The 27,651-nt window shown below is 43.7% G+C and overlaps 1 protein-coding gene across 5 annotated transcripts; it reads left to right on the top strand.

Moving 5' to 3' along the window:
* The first annotated feature begins 6,847 nt into the window (after positions 1–6,847).
* On the top strand, positions 6,848–26,545 carry LOC118401175 (proline-rich transmembrane protein 4-like). 5 transcript variants are annotated; one of them, XM_052474899.1, is made up of 8 exons: positions 6,848–7,218; positions 11,603–11,797; positions 11,950–12,044; positions 12,118–12,220; positions 12,539–12,672; positions 13,183–13,309; positions 14,161–14,804; positions 20,646–26,545. In XM_052474899.1, the coding sequence occupies exons 7-8, from the start codon at positions 14,258–14,260 to the stop codon at positions 22,799–22,801; spliced, it is 2,703 nt and encodes a 900-aa protein (XP_052330859.1). In that variant the 5' UTR covers positions 6,848–7,218; positions 11,603–11,797; positions 11,950–12,044; positions 12,118–12,220; positions 12,539–12,672; positions 13,183–13,309; positions 14,161–14,257; the 3' UTR covers positions 22,802–26,545. The 5 variants fall into 5 exon arrangements, with proteins under 5 accessions (XP_052330859.1, XP_035654360.1, XP_035654362.1 ...); XM_035798467.2 differs by lacking the exon at positions 6,848–7,218 and adding an exon at positions 9,827–9,988 and having other exon boundaries at positions 11,603–11,769; XM_035798469.2 differs by lacking the exon at positions 6,848–7,218 and adding an exon at positions 9,827–9,988 and having other exon boundaries at positions 12,580–12,672.
* The last annotated feature ends 1,106 nt before the right edge of the window (positions 26,546–27,651 follow it).

Raw genomic sequence — 27,651 nt, 5'->3', positions numbered from 1 at the left:
GTCAGTGCATTCTTGCCACCGTGCCTGTATCATACAAAGCTATTAGCTGTATATGCAGGCTTTTGAGCCATCCATCTAAACAAACATGCATGTTTCCACCAACCAGAGTCAAACAAAGTCCAACGTTAATGTTATTTTAACAATGATCTCCAAAAATAGAACGCATGATAATAGCTAACACAAGTGGTCAGGGTGGTTGGTACTGGCAGATGACATGCAACGGTTGACAAAACATTTTGTTCACTAAAGCTAGGAACCAAAACATGAAAATATATTGTACATAGAAGATTTTAGAATTGGCATCCTTTCCAGTGTAAATATTTGAAAATAAACTTATGGAAACTGACAAATTCATCTCAATTCATGCTTTTATCCAGTTACGGGAAAATGGCACTTCTGTTTGAAAACATTGAATTGAAGAGTTGCAGTATGTCTTGACAATACATTTATTTTAATAAAAATTCATGAAGATTGCATAGATAATTTTCAACATATACAATCACACATATAATAAAAGTGTTTGTCTATCATAATAAACTAATTTCACAATACACTTTGCACTATACTATTAATTTAACATAATAGAGATTGTCCCCATGGACTGGTGCTGTTGAGGTATTCAGAGTACCACGTAACCTACGCAATGCATTCACAGTGCAGAAGCTATATCACATATTACATGACATTTCTGGTGCAATTCCGAAACAATTACCTATTCTGCCAAAAGTATACTAAGCAAGTATCTAATTTATTATAATAGAAATGGGAAGTAGGTTAGGTTACGAGTTACTGTAGTAGGACGTTCTTCGAGAATATGTAAAAGTGTAGACAAATCCCCACTATACCTACAGTGCTCAAACATGTCATTTGTAGATAAGTGCTGTGCAAACTGTCACATCTTGGTGTTGAGGGGGGCCTGAGTAACTACGGGGTAAGGGCTAGGGAAATGGTATTCAAAGTCAGGGTCATGAACCTAAGCAGGGTCATGGGGGAACTGCAGTGGGTTCACCATCATTTTAATAAAATATATGACCATTCAAACGTTTGGAGTCAGTTAGAAGTGTCCTTGTTTTTGAAAGAAAAGCAAATTTTTTGTCCATTAAAATAACATCAAATTGATCAGAAATACAGTGTAGACATGGTTAATGTTGTAAATGACTATTGTAGCTGGAAACGGCAGATTTTTATGGAATATCTACATAGGCGTACAGAGGCCCATCAACAGCAAACATCACTCCAGTGTTCCAATAGCACGTTGTGTTAGCTAACCCAAGTTTATAATTTTAAAAGGCTAATTGATCATTAGAAAACCCTCGTGCAATTATGTTAGCACAGCTGAAAACTGTTTTTCTGATAAAAGAAGCAATAAAACTGGCATTCTTTAGTCTAGTTGAGTATCTGGAGCATCAGCATTTGTGGGTTCGATTACAGGCTCAAAATGGCCAGAAACAAAGCACTTTCTTCTGAAACTCATCAGTCTAAAACACCAGTTTCAACGTCAACAAAAAATGTCGCCGGAAGAAATGGCAGCAGTTTTACAGGCGCCTAACCAATTGTGCTACTATGTGGGGGGTTTTCGCGTTATTTGTAACTTATTTTGTACATCATGTTTCTGCAACCGTATCTTACCGCAAAAAAATAGTTTCTGGATATTAGGACAGAGATCACTGACCTCAGATTTGACAAAGATTTTTTCCACAACAAAGACGACGCACAAGACATTCTCCAAACACCCCACAGGACCGACATCCCCGTTATTTGCAAGAGGAAGCGACGCAGGTACAGAGGACAAAGAGCCGGATGCATGGTCAGGACCCAGCGAAGGCGACTGGGAAAGCTGCCGCGACAGTCAATACTACTCGCCAATGTGCAATCATTGGACAATAAATTAGACGAGGTACGATCACGAATATCCTACCAATGGGACATCAAAAACTGTGGCTGAATGACTGCATGGATATTCAGCTAGCGGGATATATGCTGCACCGGCAAGATAGAACAGCACACTCCGGTAAGACGAGGGGGGGCGGTCTGTGCATATTTGTAAACAACAGCTGGTGCACGAAATCTAAGGAAGTATCTAGATTTTGCTCACCTGAAGTAGAGTATATTGTGATAAATTGCAGGCCACACTACTTGCCTAAAGAGTTTTCAGCTATACTTTTCATGGCTGTTTATTTACCACCACAGAAAGATGCTGGCACTGAGACTGCACTCAGTCAGCTGTATAAGGAAATAAGCAAACAGGAAACCACTCAAAGAGGCGGCGCTCCTAGTGGCCTGAGACTTTAATACAGGGAAACGTAAAACTGTTCTACCAAATTTCTATCAATATGTTAAATGTGCAACCAGAGGGAAAGAAATTCTAGATCACCTGTACTCCACACACAGAGACGCGTACAAACCTCTCCCTCGCCCTCCATTTGGTAAATCTGACCACAAATCTATCCTCCTGATTCCTGCTTACAAGCAAAAATTAAAGCAGGAAGCACCAGTGTCTATAAAAAAAGTGGTCAGATGAAGCAGATGCTAAACTATAGGAATGTTTTGCTATCACAGACTGGAACATGTTCCGGGATTCATCCGATGGCATTGAGGAGTACACCACATCAGTCACTGGCTTTATCAATAAGTGCATAGAGGACGTCGTCCCCACAGTGACTGTACGTACATACCCCAACCAGAAGCCATGGATTACAGGCAACATTCGCACTGAGCTAAAGGGTAGAGCTGCCGCTTTCAAGGTGCGGGACTCTAACCCGGAAGCTTACAAGAAATACTGCTATGCTCTGCGACGAACCATCAAACAGGCAAAGCGTCAATACAGGGCTAAGATTGAATCATACTACACCGGCTCGAACACTCGTCTTATGTGGCAGGGCTTGCAAACTATTACAGACTACAAAGGGAAGCACAGCCGTGAGCTGCCCAGTGACACGAGCCTACCAGATGAGCTAAATCACTTCTATGCTCGCTTCAAGGCAAGCAACACTGAGACATGCATGAGAGCATCAGCAGTTCGGACGACTGCGTGATCACGCTCTCCGTAGCCGACGTGAGTAAGACCTTTAAACAGGTCAAAATACACAAGGCTGCGGGGCCAGACGGATTACCAGGACGTGTGCTGACCAACTGGCAGGTGTCTTCACTGACATTTTCAACATGTCCCAGATTGAGTCTAATACCAACATGTTTCAAGCAGACCACCATAGTCCCTGTGCCCAAGAACACAAAGGCAACCTGCCTAAACGACTACAGACGCGTAGCACTCACATCCATAGCCATGAAGTGCTTTGAAAGGCTGGTAATGGCTCACATCAACACCCTTATCCTTGAAACCCTGAACCCACTCCAATTTGCATACCGCCCAAACAAATCCACAGATGATGCAATCTCTATTGCACTCCACACTGCCCTTTCCCACCTGGACAAAAGGAACACTTGTGTGAGAATGCTATTCATTGACTACAGCTCAGCGTTCAACACCATAGTACCCTCAAAGCTCATCACTAAGCTAAGCATCCTGGGACTAAACACCTCCCTCTGCAACTGGATCCTGGACTTCCTGACGGGCCGCACCCAGGTGGTGAGGGTAGGTAGCAACACATCTGCCACGCTGATCCTCAACACTGGAGCTTCACAGGGGTGCGTGCTCAGTTCCCTCCTGTACTCCCTGTTCACCCACGACTGCATGGCCAGGCACGACTCCAACACCATCATTAAGTTTGCAGACGACACAACAGTGGTAGGCCTGATCACAGACAACGACGAGACAGCCTATAGGGAGGAGGTCAGAGACCTGGCCGTGTGGTGCCAGAATAAGAACCTATCCCTCAACGTAGCCAAGACTAAGATGATTGTGGACTACAGGAAAAGGAGGACCGAGCACGCCCCAATTCTCATCGACAGGGCTGTAGTGGAGCAGGTTGAGAGCTTCAAGTTCCTCGGTGTCTACATCAACAACAAACTAGAATGGTCCAAACACACCACGACAGTCGTGAAGAGGGCACGACAAACCCATTCCCCCTCAGGAAACTAAAATGATTTGGCATGGGTCCTCAGATCCTCAAAAGGTTCTACAGCTGCAACATCAAGAACATCCTGACTGGTTGCATCACTGTCTGGTACGGGAATTGCTCAGCCTCTGACCGCAAGGCACTACAGAGGGTAGTACGTACGGCCCAGCACATCACTGGTGCTAAGCTGCCTGCCATCCAGGACCTCTACACCAGGCGGTGTCAGAGGAAGGCCCTAAAAATTGTCAAAGACCCCAGCCACCCCAGTCATAGACTGTTCTCTCTACTACTGCATGGCAAGCGGTACCGGAGTGCCAAGTCTAGGACAAAAAGGCTTCTCAACAGTTTTTACCCCCAAGCCATAAGACTCCTGAACAGGTAATCAAATGGCTACCCGGACTATTTGCATTGTGTGCCTCCCCCCAAACCCTCTTTTTACGCTGCTGCTATTCTCTGTTTATCATATATGCATAGTCACTTTAACGATACATTGATGTACATACTATCTCAATTGGGCCGACCAACCAGTGCTCCCGCACATTGGCTAACCGGGCTATCTGCATTGTTTCCCGCTACCCAACACCCGCCATCCCCTCTTTTAGGCTACTGCTACTCTCTGTTCATCGTATAAGCATAGTCACTTTAACCATATCTACATGTACATACTACCTCAATCAGCCTGACTAACCGGTGTCTGTATGTAGCCTCGCTACTTTTATAGCCTCGCTACTGTATATAGCCTGTGCTTTTACTGTTGTTCTATTTCCTTACTTAACACCTTTTTTGCACTATTGGTTAGAGCCTAACCAGGCTGTACTCGACAGTACTAGGCTGTCATACATGTGTTACACCTGACGGTATATAACCTTTAATCTCTAATCCCTGACCCCAAGACTCACCGGTAGCCATCCTCTCCAGTGAGCCCAGCACTAGGCTGTCATAGATGTGGCCTTTGATCCTCTTAATGAAGCTGTGGTACTTCTATGTGTCGTGGGATATGTGCACCAGCAACTGGGTGAAGGTGTATCCTCCTATGGAAAAGGCGTGCACGAGTAAGGGGCGTGACACAAAGCGGTCACTCTGTAGGACATCCAGTACCCTTGCTCCATAGTCTAGACCCCAACTAGGCCACAGAAACTGACTTACCTAGAGCAGAGGGGGGATCGGAAGTGTTTTAGACAGAAAGGAGAGCAGAGAGAGTATGACGTTTCCTCTTTAAACTTGAATCCATTCCTCACCTCGCTCTCCACTATGAGCACGTCGAAGCCTGTACGGAAGTAGATCTCACAGTACTTGGCCACAGCCTGGGGTCGCGACTCCAACCAGGGAAGCATTAGCAGCGGGGGCTTGGTTGGGCCTGGGGTAAGGGCTGGTGGGGGTACATGCTGCATCGTTCAGGGCAGACAGAGGGCCAAGGGGAGGCCCAATGGGAGGCCCAGGTGAAGGTTTAGGTGATGCCGTCTCGTTCAGGTAAAAGATGATGGTCTTGCTGATGCGGTTAACTGTGATCCCACAGAATAGCATGGTGACAGCAAGGTTTGACAGTGAGCGCTGAGTTAGGAAGCCTGTAGGGGGCGCTGGCAGTACAATAAGGCAACTGTGGTAAAGGCATTGGTATGGAAGGGGGAAATAATGAGAAATTGAAAAATTATATTTTGTAGACAGATTTGCTGTATAAACATGATGATTATGATGATTATAGATAGCTAGTACTTCTATTGGATTGTAATTTGACCATAGTCAATTATTCATTCATTCATCCAAACTTACCCTAGTAAAACTGACTATCCTACCGATCCTCGACTTCGGCGATGTCATCTACAAAATTGCTTCCAACACTCTACTCAGCAAACTGGATGCAGTTTATCACAGTGCCATCCGTTTTTTCACTAATGCACCTTATACCACCCACCACTGCGACCTGTATGCTCTAGTCGGCTGGCCCTCGCTACATATTCGTCGCCAGACCCACTGGCTCCAGGTCATCTACAAGTCCATGCTAGGTAAAGCTCCGCCTTATCTCAGTTCACTGGTCACGATGGCAACACCCACCCGTAGCACGCGCTCCAGCAGGTGTATCTCACTGATCATCCCTAAAGCAAACACCTCATTTGGCCGCCTTTCGTTCCAGTTCTCTGCTGCCTATGACTGGAACGAATTGCAAAAATCGCTGAAGTTGGAGACTTTTATCTCCCTCACCAACTTCAAACATCTGCTATCTGAGCAGCTAACTGATCGCTGCAGCTGTACATAGTCTATCGGTAAATAGCCCACCCATTTTTACCTACCTCATCCCCATACTGTTTTTATTTATTTACTTTTCTGCTCTTTTACACACCAAAAGAGCACACCTGTACATGACCATCTGATCATTTATCACTCCAGTGTTAATCTGCAAAATTGTAATTATTCGCCTACCTCCTCATGCCTTTTGCACACAATGTGTATAGACTCCCTTTTTTCTCTACTGTGTTATTGACTTCTTAATTGTTTACTCCATGTGTAACTCTGTGTTGTCTGTTCACACTGCTATGCTTTATCTTGGCCAGGTCGCAGTTGCAAATGAGAACTTGTTCTCAACTAGCCTACCTGGTTAAATAAAGGTGAAATAAAAAATACAAATTAAATTAAATTCAGTTATTTATGTATTCATTAATTGCAAGCTAGCCTATTGACAACTACGAGGTTGTTCTAGCTGTAGCAGTTGGACCCCTGACTTTCCAAAGGGCACACTGCATGTGCAAACATAGCTGCTTTTAGCAATGCTGTATTGCCACACTAGTGTTGCTGGAAATGGGATTGCAAAAAAAAAAAAACGAACAGTCTGCTGGAAGCCAGTAGTTAAATAACGAAAATGTAAATTTACTCTACAGGTAGTCTGGACAGTTGGTCCTTCTGCAGGTGGAAATGTATACCCACAGGAACATTTTATTAAACAGACTTCAAACCGTGAGTCCCTGTGTGGCAATCACGATTTGTTAACTCATCACCTAAGACATATGCACAAGAGAGAAGTACAGTACATCCACGCAATGCCTACATACTAACCGTGATCGCGCAGGTGTTCATTTTGTACTCAGATGATAAAAAGGTCAACAGCAGTACCAGCGCGCTAAAAAGTCATCCTAAATAATAGCTACTTTCCTGCAGATATTTTGTCTCCAATTTCCACCAGCAGAAGGACCAACCGCACAGACATGCGGTAGAGTAAAATGTATTTGTATGCTTGTAAATGAACTTTCCACGTTTTTTGTAGTGCTTCGTTTCAGACTGTGTAACTAGCCTAGGAAGCCGATGGTGGCCGCTAGATCTGCGGTATCGTCGAGGTTTGATATGCCCAGCTGGTAACATACTTGTGTCCCCCATAGGATGTTGCACACTGAAAATATAAATAAAAAAAGCTGCTAGGTTAATTGGTCATCATTTCACATTTTGAAAAGGCATATTAACGGGCAATTAGTGGGCAATATTAATTCAATAACTCAAAACATGATGATCTGTCAAAATCTGGCATAGCTAACGTTAACTAGCTAATTCCAATCACTTAGCTAGCTACTCAATTTTTTTTGTGGTTTTACAAACTGAGGGTCGACAGGACCTAGCTAAGTTCTGATGTTGCTAATGGTTTAATATCAAATCCTGTATTGACACATCAAAACATTGGAAGGCTGCTGACTAGCTAACTATCATATGAGAACATTCCTTACATGTGAAAATGCTTCACTCACAAGACGCTTCAGCGACTGGTATTCTGCCAGCAGCATAAATTACGTCACGTTAGTATGGTAATGACGAAACCTTGCATTTACATTACATTTACATTTACATTTAAGTCATTTAGCAGACGCTCTTATCCAGAGCGACTTACAATTCTAAATTCCATGCATGACTTATTCAATTGGAATTCATCAGATACTGTATGTAATATAAATCCATCAATGTTTTTCTTGTTCTTTTATTAGGTATGCACAGACCCCCAAAACTCAAATGGATTGATTGCCTTTCAATCTCAACACAGCTGGTGTTTCATCGCTCTTGCCATCTGACATAGAGCACAGGGCCCACAGAACATGTACACTGCCCAGTCATCAATTAAGCTGCCCGGGATGTTGTATCTCTCTCTCATTGATGTGCGCATCATCATCATAGTTGTTGGCAGCAGGGGGAGACAGAAGCATTCACCATACCTCTCAGCCATCTGACAGGCTAGGCACATTGAACATAAGGTACCACACAAACAGACTCTCCTATCAATGCAACAGTCCAGAATCCTTGAGTTCCACTTTGCCGGAGTATTGGGTTGACTCATTACTGCTCTATCACATACTCCATATCCAGATTTGCAGGCTTTTTTTCTCCATTTGAAATCACTCCATTTGACAACCTCATCCAGCGAAGTTGATAGGCAACGCCAGTTGCGAGTTGCGCCTTGCGACGTGGATAACTCATTCAAAAGCTATGGAATTTTAATCAATGGCCACTTTTATTGAGCCAACAAGAAAGGCAATGAGTAATTTCTGAAAACAGATAAAAAATATGATTTTACATTCTTTTTAAAGACCAATAATCAAAAAATACTATATTGACACTGGTATGTTGAGAATATTGGGCTGTAGAGACAACGTTTTCACCTGTCTCAGCTAAAGTGGGGTGGGAAATAGTCAGTAGGGTCTCTAATAACCAAATATGGTTACTTTTTGGGGGGGACTGTCACACGGCCACAGCCCCCAATGCATTACACTGTAATAGATTGTACATAGGATACATTTGGGCTTGTATAGATAACTTTTCTACCTGTCTCAGCTAAAGTGGGGTGGAAAATGCTCAGTCTCAGCTGAGACAGGTATACAAGTTATCTCTACAAGCCAGAATGTTTAGCATGTACAGTCTATTACAGTACATTGCATTGGGGGCTATGGGGGGGGCAGAATGAAAAGCCAGCAATTCAAATTGTATTTGTCACATACATGTGTTTAGCAGATGTTATTGCGGGTGTTGCGAAATGCTTGTGTTTCTAGCTCCAACAATGAAAAGCCAGCAGCAGGCCGGGCGACACAGTCCCCCTTCAAAACTAACCATATCCCTCACGACGCCAGGACAGCGGAGTCAATCACCACCTTCCGGAGACACCTGAAACCCCACCTCTTTAAGGAATACCTAGGATAGGATAAAGTAATCCTTCTCACCCCCTTAAAAGATTTAGATGCACTATTGTAAAGTGGCTGTTCCACTGGATGTCATAAGGTGAATGCACCAATTTGTAAGTCGCTCTGGATAAGAGCGTCTGCTAAATGACTTAAATGTAAATGTAAATGTTAGTAGAGACCCAACTGAGTATTTCCCGCCCCAGTCTATATGAGACAGGTAGTAAAGTTTTTTTTTCTCTACCACCCAATACTATAAGTATCCTATATATACTGTGTATTGCAATGCAGTGAATGGTGGAGTAAGGAGTCACAAATTTAAGTTTAGCAGACTCTGTTGAGTAATTCCAACAACATATATTTGTATTTTATTAAACATTTTTCTTTAAATATAGCCTACACAATACCTTTCAACATACCAGTATCTGTGTAAAGTTAGAAAATAAATGCTGGTATAAATAATACATCAAATTATGTATTTATTTTTTCAAAGGCGGTTGCAATGTTGGGAAAAACAGTTTCCCAAACCCTGTTCCTTCGGTAACCCCAACAGTTCACTTTTTTTTATTGTAACCCTGGACAAGCACACCTGACTCAACTTGTCAACTAATCATCAGGCCCTCAATAAGTTGAATGAGGCGTGTTTGTCCAGGGCTACAATGAAAAATTGTGCTGTTGGTGGTACTCGAGGACCGGGGATGGGAAACACTGCGCTAGAGTGCAAAGTTTAGCATGTCTTTGCAGGGGGACTCTTAGTTTGAAGAAAAAGTCCACGCTCGTGATGCCAGCATGATATACTGAATGCTAGGAGAACCGTAACTCTTCAAGGTGAGCCATGTCGCTCCGCCCCAACGTACTCATTAGAGACGGTACTCATGCAGCGATGCCAATTTATCCATTTTGTTGCTAGATTTAGCAACTTTTCAGACTACCCTGGCAACCTTTTTTTCAAATAGCACCTAGCAACAAATGTAGCTACTTTAAACATTTATTTGATCAACTTTTGAAAAGTGACTCAAAGGCTAAAATGCACGCAACTTCCCTTTAAATGACACAAAAACGATGTTCTCTGTCACACACTCAGTCACAACACACGTGCCTGGCTGCAAAAGTGCATTGTGAGTGACGTCTGCAGCATGCGCTCAGCTCGTGCATAGAGGTAGCAGCATTTTCAGCAAATTATTTTTGGCTGACTGCAGCAGCAGTAGTACGAGTCCGACGAGTCAAACTCAATGAACATAGTTGGTCACGGAATGTTTGATCTTGAACAGAACTTACAACATCAATCAACATGTCGCAACCAAAATTGTACAGAAAAGAGTGGGAGTCTGTGCCTGAACAAATATCAGCCAAGCTGGCCAGTTAATTTGAATAATGTTATTGTGTATTCAACGTAATGACGAATTTTTACGTTATCACGCAATGATATCACAACGTCATTTAGCAACAAATCAACCTGCCTCTAGCAATTACCCTGAAAATTAGTTGGCAACTCTGTACTCATGTCCCATGCAGGTGAAATCGTTCCTACACATGGTGGCGATGATCGTTAGGTCATCTAAAGAACGAGCTAAATAAATACTTTTGAGCACTCTAATTCTTATCCAAACAAAGACAATTTTATTTTCATTGAATAAGGTTTCATCACTTAATTCTGAAGATTTTATAACGGTTTCATTTTAGAGTGTCGTCAACAGTTTAGTGACAGTCCCTTGTATTTTTAACCAGCCCTTTACTGTAAAACCGAATTATTTTTCAGAGTGAGCGAAAACGCTTGTATCTTTTTAATTCATTAAGAAAATTGGAAGGCTGTGCTTTTTTCAAGGAGAAATATGTAGATGAATGCATTATTGTAACTTTTCATTTGTGAATTCAGAATTGAAGAACTTGAAAGTTGAGGACCCAAATGGAAATACATAACGTTTGTAATTATTTATTATGTTTTTATCCTCAATCATTTTAACGTGTGTTATTTTCTCATAGTTGAAACAACCATGTGTTTGAAGAGTATTTAATTCATTCAATATGGCTGTTACAGTATGCTCTGCAGCTTTTGCTGTAATTCTCATTGCCAGATATGAGCTGGCCTGTATCTCTCTGACATGCAAATCATGCTGCCTTTCTGACTCACACACATAGAACACATTGGGCCCCCAGTTTGGACAACTCATCCCCTGTCAGGCCTGACTCAGCAGCCATGCAGGCAGACAGTGTATGCGCGCTCAGGCGTGGTGTGCTTGATGTCTGTGTGCATGTGCGTGTACGCGTGGTGTGTGTATGTGTGTGCGTGGTTTGCATGTGCATGAAGTGTGTGTTCCTGTGCAAGCTTGTGTGTGTTCTCCTGTTTTTAAGTGTGTGTAGGTCATTTTTGGGGGGGTTGGCCATGCCCAACGCTGAGGTCATGTGTTTGGTCAGTCATTGTTCCTCTCCTGAAACCCTTAGTTCTGGCTGGTTGGTGCCTCCTGTGCGGTCATCACTACGAGTGTCAGTTGGCTCTGGTGTGGCTCTCCTAACCCACTACAGCAGGGCTGGCCAACTGTTGTGTGAAACCTGAAGACCGGTGTTTGGTCCCAGAGCTTCAGCTCAGCTGGCTAACACAGTTAACACAGGTACAGAACACCCCTGGTTTAATGCCTGGTAAGTTTTTCACCCCAGGTGACTACCCTGTACTCTGTGACCATCCACCACTAGGCTTACCCCACTGTGAGCTGTTTACTGTTATTGATCCATCATTGATCAATTATTGGGCCTCTCTCTGGTTATGGATCATTAACTCTGCTGTTTCCCAGGGACAGATAATGCCTCAATCCTGGGACCAAACTATCTCATTCTACACCGATGGCTGTCTTCCTGCCGGCCTGTGTGTCTGTTTGATCTTCCTCAGGTATATAAATCGGTCAGGGACGAGCTGCTCTACAGTATCTACAGGAATAAATAAGAGCTTTCTGTTCCATCAGCGCAAACCTGCCTGATAGTCTGACCAACAGACAGGAGAGATGGAGGAGATATTGAGGCTGAAGACGATCCATTCATCATTGCTCTAAATCCAATTTATCTTTGGTCAGTATAAAAAAAAGAACATCCTGGAATACTATATCTCAATGCAGCTTTGTTATTGCTCTATGATATTGCATAGACGGTGGCTAGACGCATTGGTTCATGCTCTGTGAATGCACTGCTGTAATCAATGACGCTCACCCATAATCCAACCCCCAGTCAGTCGTATACTAGCAGAGCAGATCTATAATATACTGTAGATACAGTACAATGGCCCATATAATCCTATTCAACTCTGGTCAGTCAGAGTACAGATTGAAGATGTACACAGATTAACACGGTACAGTATGTGGATAAGTGTTTATTTTCAAGTATTCACAGAGGAATTAAATGAGGACATGAGCCTGGACTTCACCCCCCAGGGAGATGCAGTGCTATATCTATCAGAGTCTGATGACATCAACATGTTGAGTAGAAGGAAACAGATAACAAGAAATAAAGACAGAGAGAAGTGGGTATGTATACGTATGAACGAGAGATAGATAGATGGTGTGATGACAGAGGACACACACCCCATAACAATATAAAACACCAGTTGTGCGTGCTAGGCTCACAAGCAAGTTACAAATTCCTTGTGATGTGTGTACCATCATTTGTGACGTGCTTTTAATTTGTAGTCACTTTTACACTGACTATTGCTTTTATGTAAAGTATCACGGAGAGGGTTGGTTTAAACTCAAGCCGCAAATTACATCCAATACACTGTATTGATCTGATAGTTAATTCTATATGCACAGTGCCATCCTCCAATTAATGATTTATTCTCACTGACGTGTGTGTGTACGACCAGACCGCACAGATAAATAATTTACACAGTGAGGTGTATCCACGGGAACCATGCATTCCCGGCACACATCAGAAAAAGAGAGATACTGAACGAGGGAGGGACGGAGAGAGAGGGGGAGAGTATGTGAGTGATACTGAGAAGAGGAGTGAGCCTATATCTCACACTCTCACACACACAGACAGATGGAGGGATCTATGTAGCAGCAGCGGAGGCAGCAGCAGTGTGGTGTTGGACAGAGGGGATTGTTGTTGCTTGGCTGAGCTGGGACCTGTCCTGTCTGATGGAGAGCAGAAGGATGCAGCATAGTAAGTACTACAAATGTGTGTGGTATTTGTCTGCTGTCTGAACAATAAGAGGGTCTAGAAGACTGAGGCAGGGGTGGGGGACTTGTGAAGAGACAAAGAATAGAGAATGATGGAGAGGGATAGCTTAAAGTGGTTGGTGTTGCTGTGCATATCTATGGTGAGTGCTGTGCTACTTTCTGAGTACATTGGCAGAGATAGGCAGGAACAAAATCTAAAGTAGGTATGCATGCATACATGGGAGGGTTTGTTTTTAGTGGAGGAGGAGAGGACACTGCTATAGTTTCTTTGTATGCTGACTGCGAGGAAGGCCCTAAACATTTTTTAAGACTCCAGGCACCCAAGTCATAGACTGTTCTCTCTACTACCGCACAGGAAGTGGTACCGATGCACCAAGTCTGGAACCAACAGGACCCTGATCAGCTTCTACCCCCAAGCCATAAGATTTCTAAATAGTTAGTTAAATAGTTAACCAATAGTCACCCGGACTATCTGCATTGACCCTTTTTGCACTAACTCTTTTGACTCATCACATACACAGCTGCTACTGTTTATTATCTGTCATGTTATGTAGTCCCTTTATTCCTAGTTATATATACATATCTTCTTCAATTACTTCGTACCTCTACACATCGACTCAGTACTGGTACCCCATGTATATAGCCAAGTTATTGTTACTAATTGTGTATTTATTATTACTTTTCTATTATTTCTCTATTTTCTTTCTCTCTGCACTGTTGGGAAGGGTCCATAAGTAAGCATTTCACTGTTGGTCTACACCTGTTGTTTACGAAGCATGTAACAAATATGTGGTTTTATTTGACTTTGAGGTGTGTGTTGTCTGTGTTCTGCAGGTGAGCCTATTCTTAAGTATGTGGCGTTGAGGTGAAAGAAGTGTTCGTTGGGAATCATGTGACTTCATTGAGAATATTACACTTTAGGGTCTCCATCATGGCTTCTGTGATGTGGACCTCTCTCCTCCTCTCCCTTGCTCCTCTCCTCCATCTTCAAGCCTTTACCTTGGCCCCAGAGGGCACCACAAAGGCACCATCACACCCACATACAGACACACAGATCGATGACCCAGTACTGGCCTCACACAGCACTGTATGGCCCTCTTGGGCTCCTGTAGTCCCCACCGCTGGAGCCAGAATGGCCGACTCTCTGGACTCGTTTCCAGGACTGAAAGACCCCACATTGGCACCCGAGGAAACTGAGAAAAAGGACAACAAAGACGAGTTTCGGGGAACTATCAGTGACTACACAGAGACCCAAGGCTTTAATCCACTCACTAGACCTACATCACCAGCCACAGTGAATGCACAGCTAGGGTCTACAACTGACTCGGACCAACACCAACCCAGAGCCCAGGCCACAAAGTTGTTAGCTCTGGATTTCTCAGCCACTCAACAGAGAGACATTATGGAGGGAGATATCATGGTGGAAAGGATTGGAGACGAGTTACAGGACTTCACAGAGGAAACAGGAACAAACACAAGTAAGAGTATCCAACCCCCATCCCTTCACCCCCATGTCACAGTGATATGTCCACTTTTACAACACCCTCAGGGTGTTGGTAAGAATAGTCTCCCCTAGTATTTATAGGATATTTGGCAGAATTTACCTATTTTCGCATTTGTAAAATACTGGTGGTGAATGTACTGATTTACTGTGGCAGTGTGATGAGAGTAACCCCTTATATATTTTCTGTTCATGACATCCTACCTCTGATATCATGAAGCCTCTCCCTCTTTCTCCCCTCTCATTCTCTCCTCTCATTCTCTCCTCTCATTCTCTCCTCTCCTTCTCTCATCTCCATCTCTCCCACTCCATCAATCCTCCTTCTCTCCTCCCTCAATCTCCCCTTCATCTGTCCCCTCCGTCTTCCATCCATCGCTACCACCTCTCACTCTCCTTTTCTTTTCTACTCTGTCACAGACACTTTATTTCTCTCCCTTGCTGTCCTATCTTCTTAAATAGCTACGCTGAGGGAGACTGTTAATGTGTTACTGAGGACAGTAAATGAGATGTGAATGAGAAACACAGTGGACTGGTGGTTTTATATAGGACATTGTAGAAGCCTCTCCAGCCAGGGAGGGGTAGAGAGCATAGGTAGAGGGTAGTAAAAGGTCTAAGAGGGAGGGAGACAGAACTGGGTTAGCTCTGTGTCTCACATCTCTCTCTCACACACACACACACTCACACTCACACTCACACTCACACTCACGCACACACAAAGAGAAGAGACCAGAGAAGGTCTTGTTGTAGAGCTCAGTAGGCAGTAGGCAAATCAAATCAAATTTTAGTTGTCACATGCACATGGTTAGCAGGTGTTAATCAAATCAAATCAAATGTTATTTGTCACATACACATGGTTAGCAGATGTTAATGCGAGTGTAGCGAAATGCTTATGCTTCTAGTTCCGACAATGCAGTAATAACCAACAAGTAATCTAGCTAACAATTCCAAAACTACTACCTTATAGACACAAGTATAAGGGGATAAAGAATATGTACATAAAGATATATGAATGGGTGATGGTACAGAGCGGCATAGGCAAGATACAGTAGATGGTATTGAGTGCAGTATATACATATGAGATGAGTATGTAAACAAAGTGGCATAGTTAAAGTGGCTAGTGATACATGTATTACATAAAGATGTAGTAGATGATATAGAGTACAGTATATACATATACATATGAGATTAATAATGTAGGGTATGTAAACATTATATTAGGTAGCATTGTTTAAAGTGGCTAGTGATATATTTTACATCAATTCCCATTATTAAAGTGGCTGGAGTTTAGTCAGTGTGTTGGCAGCAGCCACTCAATGTTAGTGGTGGCTGTTTAACAGTCTGATGGTCTTGAGATAGAAGCTGTTTTTCAGTCTCTCGGTCCCAGCTTTGATGCACCTGTACTGACCTCGCCTTCTGGATGATAGCGGGGTGACCAGGCAGTGGCTCGGGTGGTTGTTGTCCTTGATGATCTTTATGGCCTTCCTGTGACATCGGGTGGTGTAGGTGTCCTGGAGGGCAGGTAGTTTGCCCCCGGTGATGCGTTGTGCAGACCTCACTACCCTCTGGAGAGCTGTACGGTTGTGGGCGGAACAGTTGCCATACCAGGCGGTGATACAGCCCGACAGGATGCTCTCGATTGTGCATCACGCAGTCGTGGGTGAACAGGGAGTACAGGAGAGGGCTCAGAACGCACCCTTGTGGGGCCCCAGTGTTGAGGCTCAGCGGGGTGGAGATGTTGTTACCTACCCTCACCACCTGGGGGCGGCCCGTCAGGAAGTCCAGTACCCAGTTGCACACGGCGGGGTCGAGACCCAGGGTCTCGAGCTTGATGACGAGTTTGGAGGGTACTATGGTGTTAAATGCTGAGCTGTAGTCGATGAACAGCATTCTCACATAGGTATTCCTCTTGTCCAGATGGGTTAGGGCAGTGTGCAGTGTGGTTGAGATTGCATCGTCTGTGGACCTATTTGGGCTGTAAGCAAATTGGAGTGGGTCTAGGGTGTCAGGTAGGGTGGAGGTGATATGGTCCTTGACTAGTCTCTCAAAGCACTTCATGATGACGAAGTGAGTACTACGGGGCGATAGTCGTTTAGCTCAGTTACCTTAGCTTTCTTGGGAACAGGAACAATGGTGGCCCTCTTGAAGCATGTGGGAACAGCAGACTGGGATTGGGATTGATTGAATATGTCCGTAAACACACCAGCCAGCTGGTCTGCGCATGCTCTGAGGGCGCGGCAAGGGATGCCGTCTGGGCCTGCAGCCTTGCGAGGGTTAACACGTTTAAATGTTTTACTCACCTCGGCTGCAGTGAAGGAGAGTTTTCTTTTTGTAATCCGTGATTGACTGTAGACCCTGCCACCTACCTCTTGTGTCTGAGCCGTTGAATTGCGATTGTACTTTGTCTCTATATTGACGCTTAGCTTGTTTGATTGCCTTGCGGAGGGAATAGCTACAATGTTTGTATTCGGTCATGTTTCCGGTCACCTTGCCCTGATTAAAAGCAGTGGTTCGCGCTTTTAGTTTCACGCGAATGCTGCCATCAATCCACGGTTTCTGGTTTGGGAACGTTTTAATCGTTGCTATGGGAACGACATCTTCAACGCACGTTCTAATGAACTCGCTCACCGAATCAGCGTATTCGTCAATGTTGTTGTTTGACGCAATACGAAACATATCCCAGTCCACGTGATGGAAGCAGTCTTGGAGTGTGGAATCAGATTGGTCGGACCAGCGTTGAACAGACCTCAGCACGGGAGCTTCTTGTTTTAGCTTCTGTCTGTAGGCAGGGAGCAACAAAATGGATTCATGGTCAGCTTTTCCGAAAGGAGAGCGGGGCAGGGCCTTATATGCGTCGCGGAAGTTAGAATAGCAATGATCCAAGGTTTTGCCAGCCCTGGTTGCGCAATCGATATGCTGATACAATTTAGGGAGTCTTGTTTTCAGATTAGCCTTGTTAAAATCCTCAGCTACAATGAATGCAGCCTCAGGATATGTGGATTCCAGTTTGCAAAGAGTCAAATAAAGTTTGTTCAGAGCCATCGATGTGTCTGCTTGGGGGGGAATATATACGGCTGTGATTATAATCGAAGAGAATTCCCTTGGTAGATAATGCGGTCGACATTTGATTGTGAGGAATTCTAAATCAGGTGAACAGAAGGACTTGAGTTCCTGTATGTTGTTGTGACCACACCATGTCTCGTGAACCATAAAGCATACGCCCCCGCCCCTCTTCTTACCAGAAAGATGTTTGTTTCTGTCGGCGCGATGCGTGGAGAAGCCAGCTGGCTGCCCCGACTCCGATAGCGTCTCTCCAGTGAGCCATGTTTCCGTGAAGCAAAGAACGTTACAGTCTCTGATGTCCCTCTGGAATGCTACCCTTGCTCGGATTTCATCAACCTTGTTGTCAAGAAACTGGACATCGGCGAGAAGTATGCTAGGGAGTGGTGCGCGATGTGCCTGTCTCCGGAGTCTGACCAGAAGACCGCTTCGTTTCCCTCTTTTACGAACTCATTTTTTTGGGTCGCCGGCTGGGATCCATTCCGTTGTCCTGGGTGAAAGGCAGAACACAGGATCCGCTTCGCGAAATTCATATTCTTGGTCGTACTGATGGTGAGTTGATGCTGCTCTTATATTCAGTAGTTCTTCTCGACTGTATGTAATGAAACCTAAGATGACCTGGGGTACCAATGTAAGAAATAACACGTAAAAAAACAAAAAACTGCATAGTTTCCTAGGAACGCGACGCGAGGCGGCCATCTCTGTCGGCGCCGGAAGTATAGGGCACATAGGGAATGAACTTGTCTACATTATTCAGATGTTATGTAATCATAGGGGACATGCATATAGTATAGAATAAAGTAGCAAGAAAAAGTATGTGAACCCTTTGGAAATACCTAGATTTCTGAATAAATTGGCCATAAAATTTGATCTGATCTTCATCTAGGTCACAACTATAGACAAACACAGTCTGCTTAAACTAACAACACACAAACAATTATACATTTTCATGTCTTTATTGAACACACCATGTAAACATTCACAGTGCAGGCTGGAAAAATAATGTGAACCCTTGGTTTTAATAACTGGTTTACCCTCCTTTGGCAGCAATAACCTTAACCAAACGTTTTCTGTAGTTGCGGATCTGACCTGCACAATGATCAGGAGGAATTTTGGACCATTCCACTTTACAAAACTGTTTCAGTTAAGCAATATTCTTTGGATGTCTGGTGTGAAGTGCTGTCTCGAGGTCATGCTACAGCATCTCAATCGGGCTGAAGTCAAGACTCTGACTGGGCCACTCCAGAAGGCGTATTTTCTTCTGTTGCATCAGTGTTTTGGGTCATTGTCCTGTTGCATCATCCAACCTCTGAGTTTCAATTGGCGGACAGATAGCCTAACAATCTCCTGCAAAATGTCTTGATAAACTTGGGAAATCCTTTTTTCCATTGATGATAGTAAGCTGTCCAGGCCCTGAGGCAGCTGAGCTGCCCCAAACCATGATGCTCCCTCCACCATACTTTACAGTTGGGATGAGGTTTTGATGTTGGTGTTCTGTGCCTTTTTTTTCTCTACACATAGTGTTGTGTGTTCCTTCCAAACAACTCAACTGTAGTTTCATCTGTCCACAGAATATTTTGCCAGTAGTGCTGTGGAACATCCAGTTGCTCCTTTGCAAACTTCAGGTGTGCAGCAATGTTTTTTTTGGACAGCAGTGGCTTCTTCCGGGGTGTCCTCCCATGAACACCATTCTTGTTTAGTGTTTTACATATCTTAGACTCATCAACAGAGATGTTAGCATGTTCCAGAGATTTCTATAAGTCTTTAGCTGACACTCTAGGATTCTTCTTAAACTCATTAAGCATTCTGCGCTGTGCTCTTGCAGTCATCTTTGCAGGATGGCCACTCCTAGGGAGAGTAGCAACAGTGCTGAACTTTCTTCATTTATAGACAATTTGTCTTACCGTGGACTGATGAACATCAAGGCTTTTAGAGATAATTTTGTAACCCTTTCGAGCTTTATGCAAGTCAACAATTCTTAATCTTAGGTTTTCTGAGATCTCTTTTGTTCGAGGCATGGTTCACATCAGGCAATACTTCTTGTGAATAGCAAACTCAAATTTTGTGTGTGTTTTTTATAGGCCAGGGCAGCTCTAACCAACATCTCCAATCTCGTCTTATTGGTTGGACTCCAGGTTAGCTGACTCCTGACTTCAATTAGCCTTGGGGTTCACATACTTTTTCCAACCTACACTGTGAATGTGTAAATGATGTATTCACTATAGACAAGAAAAATACAATAATTTGTGTGCTATTAGCACACTATATTTGTCTATTGTTGTGACTTAGATGAAGATCAGATTCAATTTGATGACCAATATATGCAGAAATCCAGGTAACTCCAAAGGGTTCACATACTTTTTCTTGCCACTGTAGGTACATGCACCAACAATATTATGCTATTATTGATGTAATGCTAGTTATAAGAGTGTGCTTGTGATTATAAATAGTTCCACAAATGAGAACAGCAATGGGGTCAATACTACCTCATCTGAACACAGTCTCTCTCTCCCTCTCTTGCTCTCTGTCCCTCCCTCCCACCCTTTCTCTCTCTCTCCCTGGGCTCTCTCTCTCTCTCTCTGACCCAGTTAGAGATCCCCAGTTACAAGAATGTACTTTTATAATGGATTAGCTCTCTCGCTCTCTCTCTCTCTCTCTCTCTCTCCCTCTCCCTCTCCCTGATATTTCACCCAATGAAATTCCAGGGGCAAGTGGTTGATTTGGGCATCAGTTTCAAGAATCTTTGTTTCTGTTTTTGCAGGTGTGTTTCCAGAGGAGGGGTGGCCAAAGACGGCCACGAATGAGTCTGCTCTCGTCGACTGCAGCCTTGACACCAGAACCACACCCTGCAACACAACTGATCAATCCTGGAGCCCCTTTTACCCCGATGACATCATCTTCAATCAATCCCAGCGCCCCTTTCTGTCTCTAACCCCTCCTCTCTTTGTACCTCTGTATTCTGATTGGAACTCAGCTCTGGCCACCTGGGGCTTTGCCTGGGAGGCCCACATCTACGGTCTGGGATCTGTGTTCACTGCATTAGGTCTGATATCTGTACTCTGCCTGTTAGGTTTGCCCCTGCGCTGCCCCCCAGGAAGCCCCTACTTTACCCTGCTGCACCTGTTCCTCCTGGCCACCGGAGGCACTAGAGCATTCTCTCTCCTGTATGATGCTTATAGTCACCAGGACCACCTGCCTGCTCTGGGCTTTCTCCTCCTCTCTGAACTACCCTTCCCCTGCCTCACCTCTGCCTTCTCCGTCTGCTTCCTCCTCCTCTCCCTCCGCTCTCGCATGCACCTCTCCCTTCATTTTTCCCTCTCTCTCTCCCTCCCTCTCTCCACCCTGCCCAGACCTTGTCTCTTGTTCTTCCTCTCCCTGATGCACTTCGGGGCCTTCCTGGGCTCCATAGCTCTATTCCATGTCTTCCCCAGCCTCCCTGTCCTCCTCCTGCTCCCCCAGGGAATGTTCATCCTCCTCTGCCTCCTCCTCCCCTGCTCCTTCCTCCTCTTCTACTGCCATGTACGACAAGACGCCAAACACATCCAACGGCTGAGTGACGGCGAGGGAGAGGTAACAGGTTCACCAGTTATGGTGGGGCGGCTGTCCCGGTGTCCATTCGCTAAGGCTGAGGAGTGGAGAAGGGCAGCAAGGGCTGGAGTGGGAGGGGCTCTGTGCCTGTTAGGGTGTGGGGGGCTTCAGCTGTATGGGATGTTACATGCATTAGGGCTCGGAGGGGTGAGTGCTGGGGCAGGGTTCCAGCCCTGGCCTTGGTGGGCATACCACCTGGGCTGCAGGCTCTGTGAGGTGGGGGTGTGTCTGTCCCTGTCAATCATCGGCACTCAGCCCCTCCTCTTCTGTTCCTCCAACTCTAACTCCTCCTCCCGGACTAAACTCAACACCAACACCTGTCAGGGGTCCTGGGCGCGGCTGCCCTGTGCCTCGCCGGCAGGAGGGCCTAGCCACCCACTTCCCCTCTCTCCCATCCTCCCCCCTCACTACCCCTGGTCCCTTGGGCAGAAAGAGAAGCAGGTGGTGTGTGATGTCATCAGGAAGCGCCAGTCCGAAGCCCTCCCCCTCTACACACTAATGGAACCCTCTTCAAATGGACTGAACCTGCATCCTAACCCTAACTCCAACCCCCACCCTGGCCAGACCAAAACCTCCAGACACCTCAACCTCCCTGATCCTCCAAGCCCACCAGGGAGACTTCAAGCTGGGGTTGAGTCCCAGGGCTCCTCCCAGGGTAGTCTATGTCTGGACACTGACTCCACAGTGGACCTGCGACCCCCCTCTCCCATTGACCTGTCCCGCAGCATAGACCAGGCCCTGTACAGCGAGACTCTGTTCCCTCACAGCCTTTTCAGCCCCTCCAGGCTGTTCCACGCCTCTTCCAGCCTCTCCTTGAACTCCCCTGGCTCCCACCACAGCCAGAGTGCCTCATGGCCTGGAAACAGCTCAGCTGACAGTCCCCTCTACCGGACCTCTTCCTGTGGAGATGTGGATATGTCTCCTACACGGCCTCCCCAGCCGGGATGCATTCTCCCAGGCCACAACGATCCCTGCTGGTGGAGAGGTAGTAACTCCAGCTATCTGTGCCAGGAGTCCCTGAGTGGGTCTTCCCAGGGTCTGTTCTCCAGCTCAGGGACAGGAGGGGCATGGTCACACCCCCACACCACCAGAGGGCAGCCTTCCCAAAGCAGCCTGCCCAGGACACTCCCCCACCTTACCTATCACAGACGTTACCGCACCCTCAGCTGGGCCTCTCAGGACAGTCGGGGAGAGGGGCGGCTGGAGGGCAGAGAGGACCTGAGTGAAAGCAGGTTGCTAGAACGGGATACGGCCGTACAAGCGGAATTCGTCAACGTGTGCCGACAGATCGATGCTCTTAGCGTGTGCAGTGACACTATTGACCTGTAGGCAGATGCTACAGGGTTTGAACCATGCGTCATCTATGTGCCACAAGGACGTAAGGATATGACATGTATAATGCACAGAGATTATATGTTGACCTCTAGTGAGAGCTAAGGACTTAACTAATACGCTACACTTAGTGTTTCAGTGATGTTAGCATTCAGATCAAGCAGCTTTTTCACTGCTACAACAGAAGTGCACAGAGGTAGAACTAACTATCAGTTGCCGTTTTATGGGGATTCTACACATAGAAAATAGACTTATAGATAGTTATGTTTGATTAGTTATAAGCTGTGTATAACTGTACAGTTAGTTCCAAAATGTGCTAAATGAACAATGAACTTACTGAAACAACCAAAGTAGAACTGATTTGAAGAACTTTGAATACGAAATGTCAGTGTAGTGTTGATGATAACCATACCAATATGCAAGATCACGTTATGCTTTAGTGCCATGTACTGGGGGAGAGGGAACATAAAGTGTAACTCATACATTATAGCTGTTTTTTAATAAACAGTTTATAAAGAATTTACAACGGGTGTCCTACCACCAAGCAATACAACCGTACCTGTTTGTCACAACAGCAGTATAAACCAGGAGTTATACTAATGTTCAAGTGTCAAATGCAGCAATGGAACCCGATACCAAAGCAAAGATCTCACTCAACGTTTTTAATTTAATTGAAAAACAGCTCAACCTCGGCTATTTCAAACCCTTTCTCTACAATGTGTAACGTGGTGTCTTACGGTGTATATATCATTGAAGACTGTGTAAAATATAGAGTATACTCAACGTAAGGACACCTGCTCTTTCCATGACAGACTGACCAGGTGAATCCAGGTTAAAGTTATGATCCCTTATTGATGTCATTTGTTAAATCCACTTCAGGCAGTGTTGATGAATGGGAGGAGACAGGTTAAAGAAGGATTTTTAAGTCTTGAGAAAATTGAGACATGGATATATGCCATTCAGAGGGTGAATGGCAAAATATAAGTACCTTTGAACGGGGTACTGTAGTAGGTGCCAGGCGCACCAGTTTGTGTCAAAAACTCTAACCCTGTCGGGTTTTTCATGCTCAACAGTTTCCTGTGTGTGTCAAGAACGTTCCATCACCCTGTGGAATGCTTTCGACACCTTATAGAGTCCATGCCCTGACAAATTAAGGAATTTCTGAGGGCAAAAGTGGAGGGTGTAACTCAATATTAGGAAGGTGTTCCTAATGTTTGGTATACTCAGTAAATGTTTTATTGTAAATACAATGTACATGGAAAAGAGTTCTACTGGTATGTCATGCATCGTAGACGAGGAATGATAAACAAATTGTTTGATGTTTGAAAAAATTATTCTTTCTAGTAATACGAACACACAGTTGCGGACAAATATATTGGCACCCTTGCACTTTTCTTAAATGTTTCCTGATTTCTTCTAAAATAAGAATAACTTGTCTCCACACCTTTTTATTGGATTTTCAACATTGCAGAACCACATTTGAGTATACTTAAGTTTACAATTTGAATGGAGAAAATAATGACAAATGCCACAGGTTTTTGGTTTTGGAACCCGTGAACAAGGCATTTTTTAATTAGATTTTTTATTTAACCAGGCAAGTCAGTTAAGAACAAATTCTCATTTACAATGACGGCATACCAGAGAACAGCGGGTTAACTGCCTTGTTCAGGTACAAAACAGCTCGGGGATTCAATCTAGTAACCTTTCGGTTACTGGCCCAACTCTCTAACCACTAGGCTACCTGCGGCACATCACGAAATAAGATTATCAGGTGTTTTGGATCCAATGTTCAACCCAGTGTCTCTGTTGAAGGTTGTGGGTCTCCCAGCAGCGACCCCAACACACATAAAAAAAAGACCCAGGTTCAAGAACAAATGCTGTTCTGGAGTGGGCAGCATAGTCCAGATCTGAATCCCATCCATAAGCTATGGCAAGAGCTGAAAACAGCTGTTGGTGGAAGGCACCCCTTAAAACAGAACAATTTAAGCAATTTGCTGCTGAAAAGAGAGCCACATTGCCAGTAGAAAAGGTGCAGCAAGCTCATTGATGGCTGCAAGTGCTTATCTGCAGTTATCTTGGCAAAAGGCTGTGCAACCAAGTACTAGCTCCGGGATGGCAATCATTTTGTTCATGACGTTTGTCTTTATTTTCTCAATTAAAATTGTGAACTTATGTTTACAAAAATAAAATAGGTTCTGTAATGAGGAAAATCCAATACGTTTTTTTCAATTTCAACTTATTTGAAAATAAATAGTAATTCTTTAACATTTTACTGCAGTGGGCTAAATCAGGGTCACACATGGTGATTATTGGTAGGCTTAAACAAATCCACTTTGAAACAAAAGTATATACCACACACACATGGTTATGGGTTTGAAAAATAAAAAATATTTTCAGATATAGAGTTGAAATGTATTCAATTTTGAGTTTGCATCCCAATACTACACTTTATATACTTCACAGAAGACTGAAATATAACAAAACTGTTTGACACAGAATCACCAGATTTTCGTTGTTGAAAAATCGCAAAAACATTCCACCCATGAGGCCAAAGAGGGCGTTTTGGTTATTGACTGCAGGAAAGGGCTACGAAAGGTACCAATATATTTGGCCGCAACTGTACAATAAATTCAGTATGGGTGACACTCTAGGTAGACCTTTATGGACTCTTGACTGTATACATTGTCATGATCTATAGGCCCTATCACAGAGAGTTGTTTCAGTTGAACTACTTGTTTGTTCTGTAGTCAACAGCAATAGTTTACACATGAATGAAATCTCAGTTCGTCTAGCCACAACTCTGTAGTATAAGCCTTGAGTGTGGTTTATGTTGCTATTAAAACAGCTTTTGACAACTTTGGATGAGACAAATGGAGAGAGGACGAAATGAGTGAAATAATGAGGAAAGGGTAGGAAGGGAGTGTGTGAGAAAAACAAAGATCATATTGCCCTCTGCTGGTGTGGAAAAAGGATAATATCACTATGTCAGGAATGACATGGGCAGCAGCTGATGTAATGATATCATGTATCCTACTCAACATACCGTTTTGGGAGTGTAACCACAACATAGCAGATACTGTACATACACCAAATAAGGAGAATAGTAGATATTATATTGAAGTTAACTTCTTTATTCTGGTTCATGCAATAGCATGGTACAGCATTAAGGAATTAAAGTCTGGGGTTGAAATCAACAGAGGTGTAAAATACAAAGCATGATCAAAGAGTTAGCCAGCTAACTTAAGAAAGTTATTTCAGAACATTTAGTTACATGTTTTACAAATTGACATGGTATAATTGACTCAAAAACAACAACAAATATCTAAAAAGTTTAGTTCTTAATGAACAAGAAATTCAGCCATTATTTCTGGCTTTGATCCTGATTTGTAGTATATCCTCTGGAGAAAACAAAAACAACTTTTGTGCAACTTTCATCACCTAATGTTCACTTCACACAAAGATTAAACACAACAAACTGGGAGAAGTTCTGTCATTGCAGGTGGGTCACTCATTTAACTGACAGTTATACTGTTATAAACTAGCTGCATGTCTTCTACAGGAAGGAAATTGAGGAAATTAAATCTGTGTCATCAGTAAAACTATTCATCAGTAAAAAACACATTTCTTCACTCACTGCCACAGGGTATTAGCAGTACATTCACCCCGGTAAACAAGATATTTAAAGATTCTCCATTAAGCATGCTTTTTAGTCCAGGACTAGGCTTAACCTGTGTCTGGGAAACCAGACCTCAGTATCATATATGACTAGGTATACAGTATTATATTGTGGCCACCATGTACAGTCCATTCGGAAAGTATTCAGACCATTTGACTTTTTCCAAATATTGTTATGTTACAACCTTAATCTAAAATGTATTACATTAATTTTTTCCCCTCAAATCTACACAAAACACCCCATAATGACAGTGAAAATAGGTCTTTAGAAATTTTGAAAATGTATTTTTTTAAATAAAGAGAAATGCCTTATTTTTATAAGTATTTAAACCCTTTGCTATGAGATTCCAAATTGAGTGCAGGTGCATCCTATTTCTATTGATCATCCTTGAGATGTTTCTACAACTTGGAGTCCACCTGTGGTAAATTCAATTGATTGCAGTGGTGTAAATTACTTAAGTAGTACTTTTAAAGATTTTTACTTCAGTAGTTTTTTTGGATAGCTGTACTTTAGTATTTATATTTTTGACAACTTTTACTCCACTACATTCCTAAAGAAAATGTCATTTTTACTCCATACATTTTCCCTGGCACCCAAAAGAACCCCATACATTTTGAATGTTTAGCAGGACAGGAAAAGTGTCTAATTCACGCACTTATCAAGAGACCATCCCTGGTCATCCCTACTGCTTCTGCTCACTAAACACAAATGCTTTATTTGTAGTCATGTCTGAGTGTTGAACTGTGCTCCTGGCAATCCGTAAATAAAACAATTTAAAAAGGAAAATCGTGTCGTCTGGTTTGCTTAATATAAGAAATGTTTAATGATTTATACTTTTGATACTTAAGTACATTTCAAACCAAATACTTTTAGACCTTTACTCATGTAGTATTCTACTGGGTGACTTTCACTTGAGTCATTTTCTTTAAAAAAAAGTATCTTTAATTTTACTCAAGTATGAAAGTTGGGTACTTTTTCCACCACTGATTGGACATGATTTGGAAAGCCACACACATATCAATATAAAAGGTCCCACAGTTGACAGTGCATGTCAAAGCAATGAGGTCAAAATAATTGTTCGTAGAGCTTTGACACGATTGTGTCGAGGCACAGACCTGGGGAAGGCTACCCAACAAACGTTCTGCAGCATTGAAGGTCCCCAAGAACACAG

Source organism: Oncorhynchus keta, chromosome 22 (assembly GCF_023373465.1).
Source record: "Oncorhynchus keta strain PuntledgeMale-10-30-2019 chromosome 22, Oket_V2, whole genome shotgun sequence".
Classification (NCBI taxonomy): domain Eukaryota; kingdom Metazoa; phylum Chordata; class Actinopteri; order Salmoniformes; family Salmonidae; genus Oncorhynchus; species Oncorhynchus keta.
This window is presented reverse-complemented; position numbering and strand designations above follow the sequence as displayed.

Excerpts from the sequence above, each read along its gene's own strand:
- LOC118401175 (XM_052474899.1), top strand. The coding sequence starts at position 14,258 with ATGGCTTCTGTGATGTGGACCTCTCTCCTCCTCTCCCTTGCTCCTCTC. Across the intron at positions 14,805-20,645 it reads GGAAACAGGAACAAACACAA|GTGTGTTTCCAGAGGAGGGG; the intron begins GTAAGAGTATCC and ends CTGTTTTTGCAG.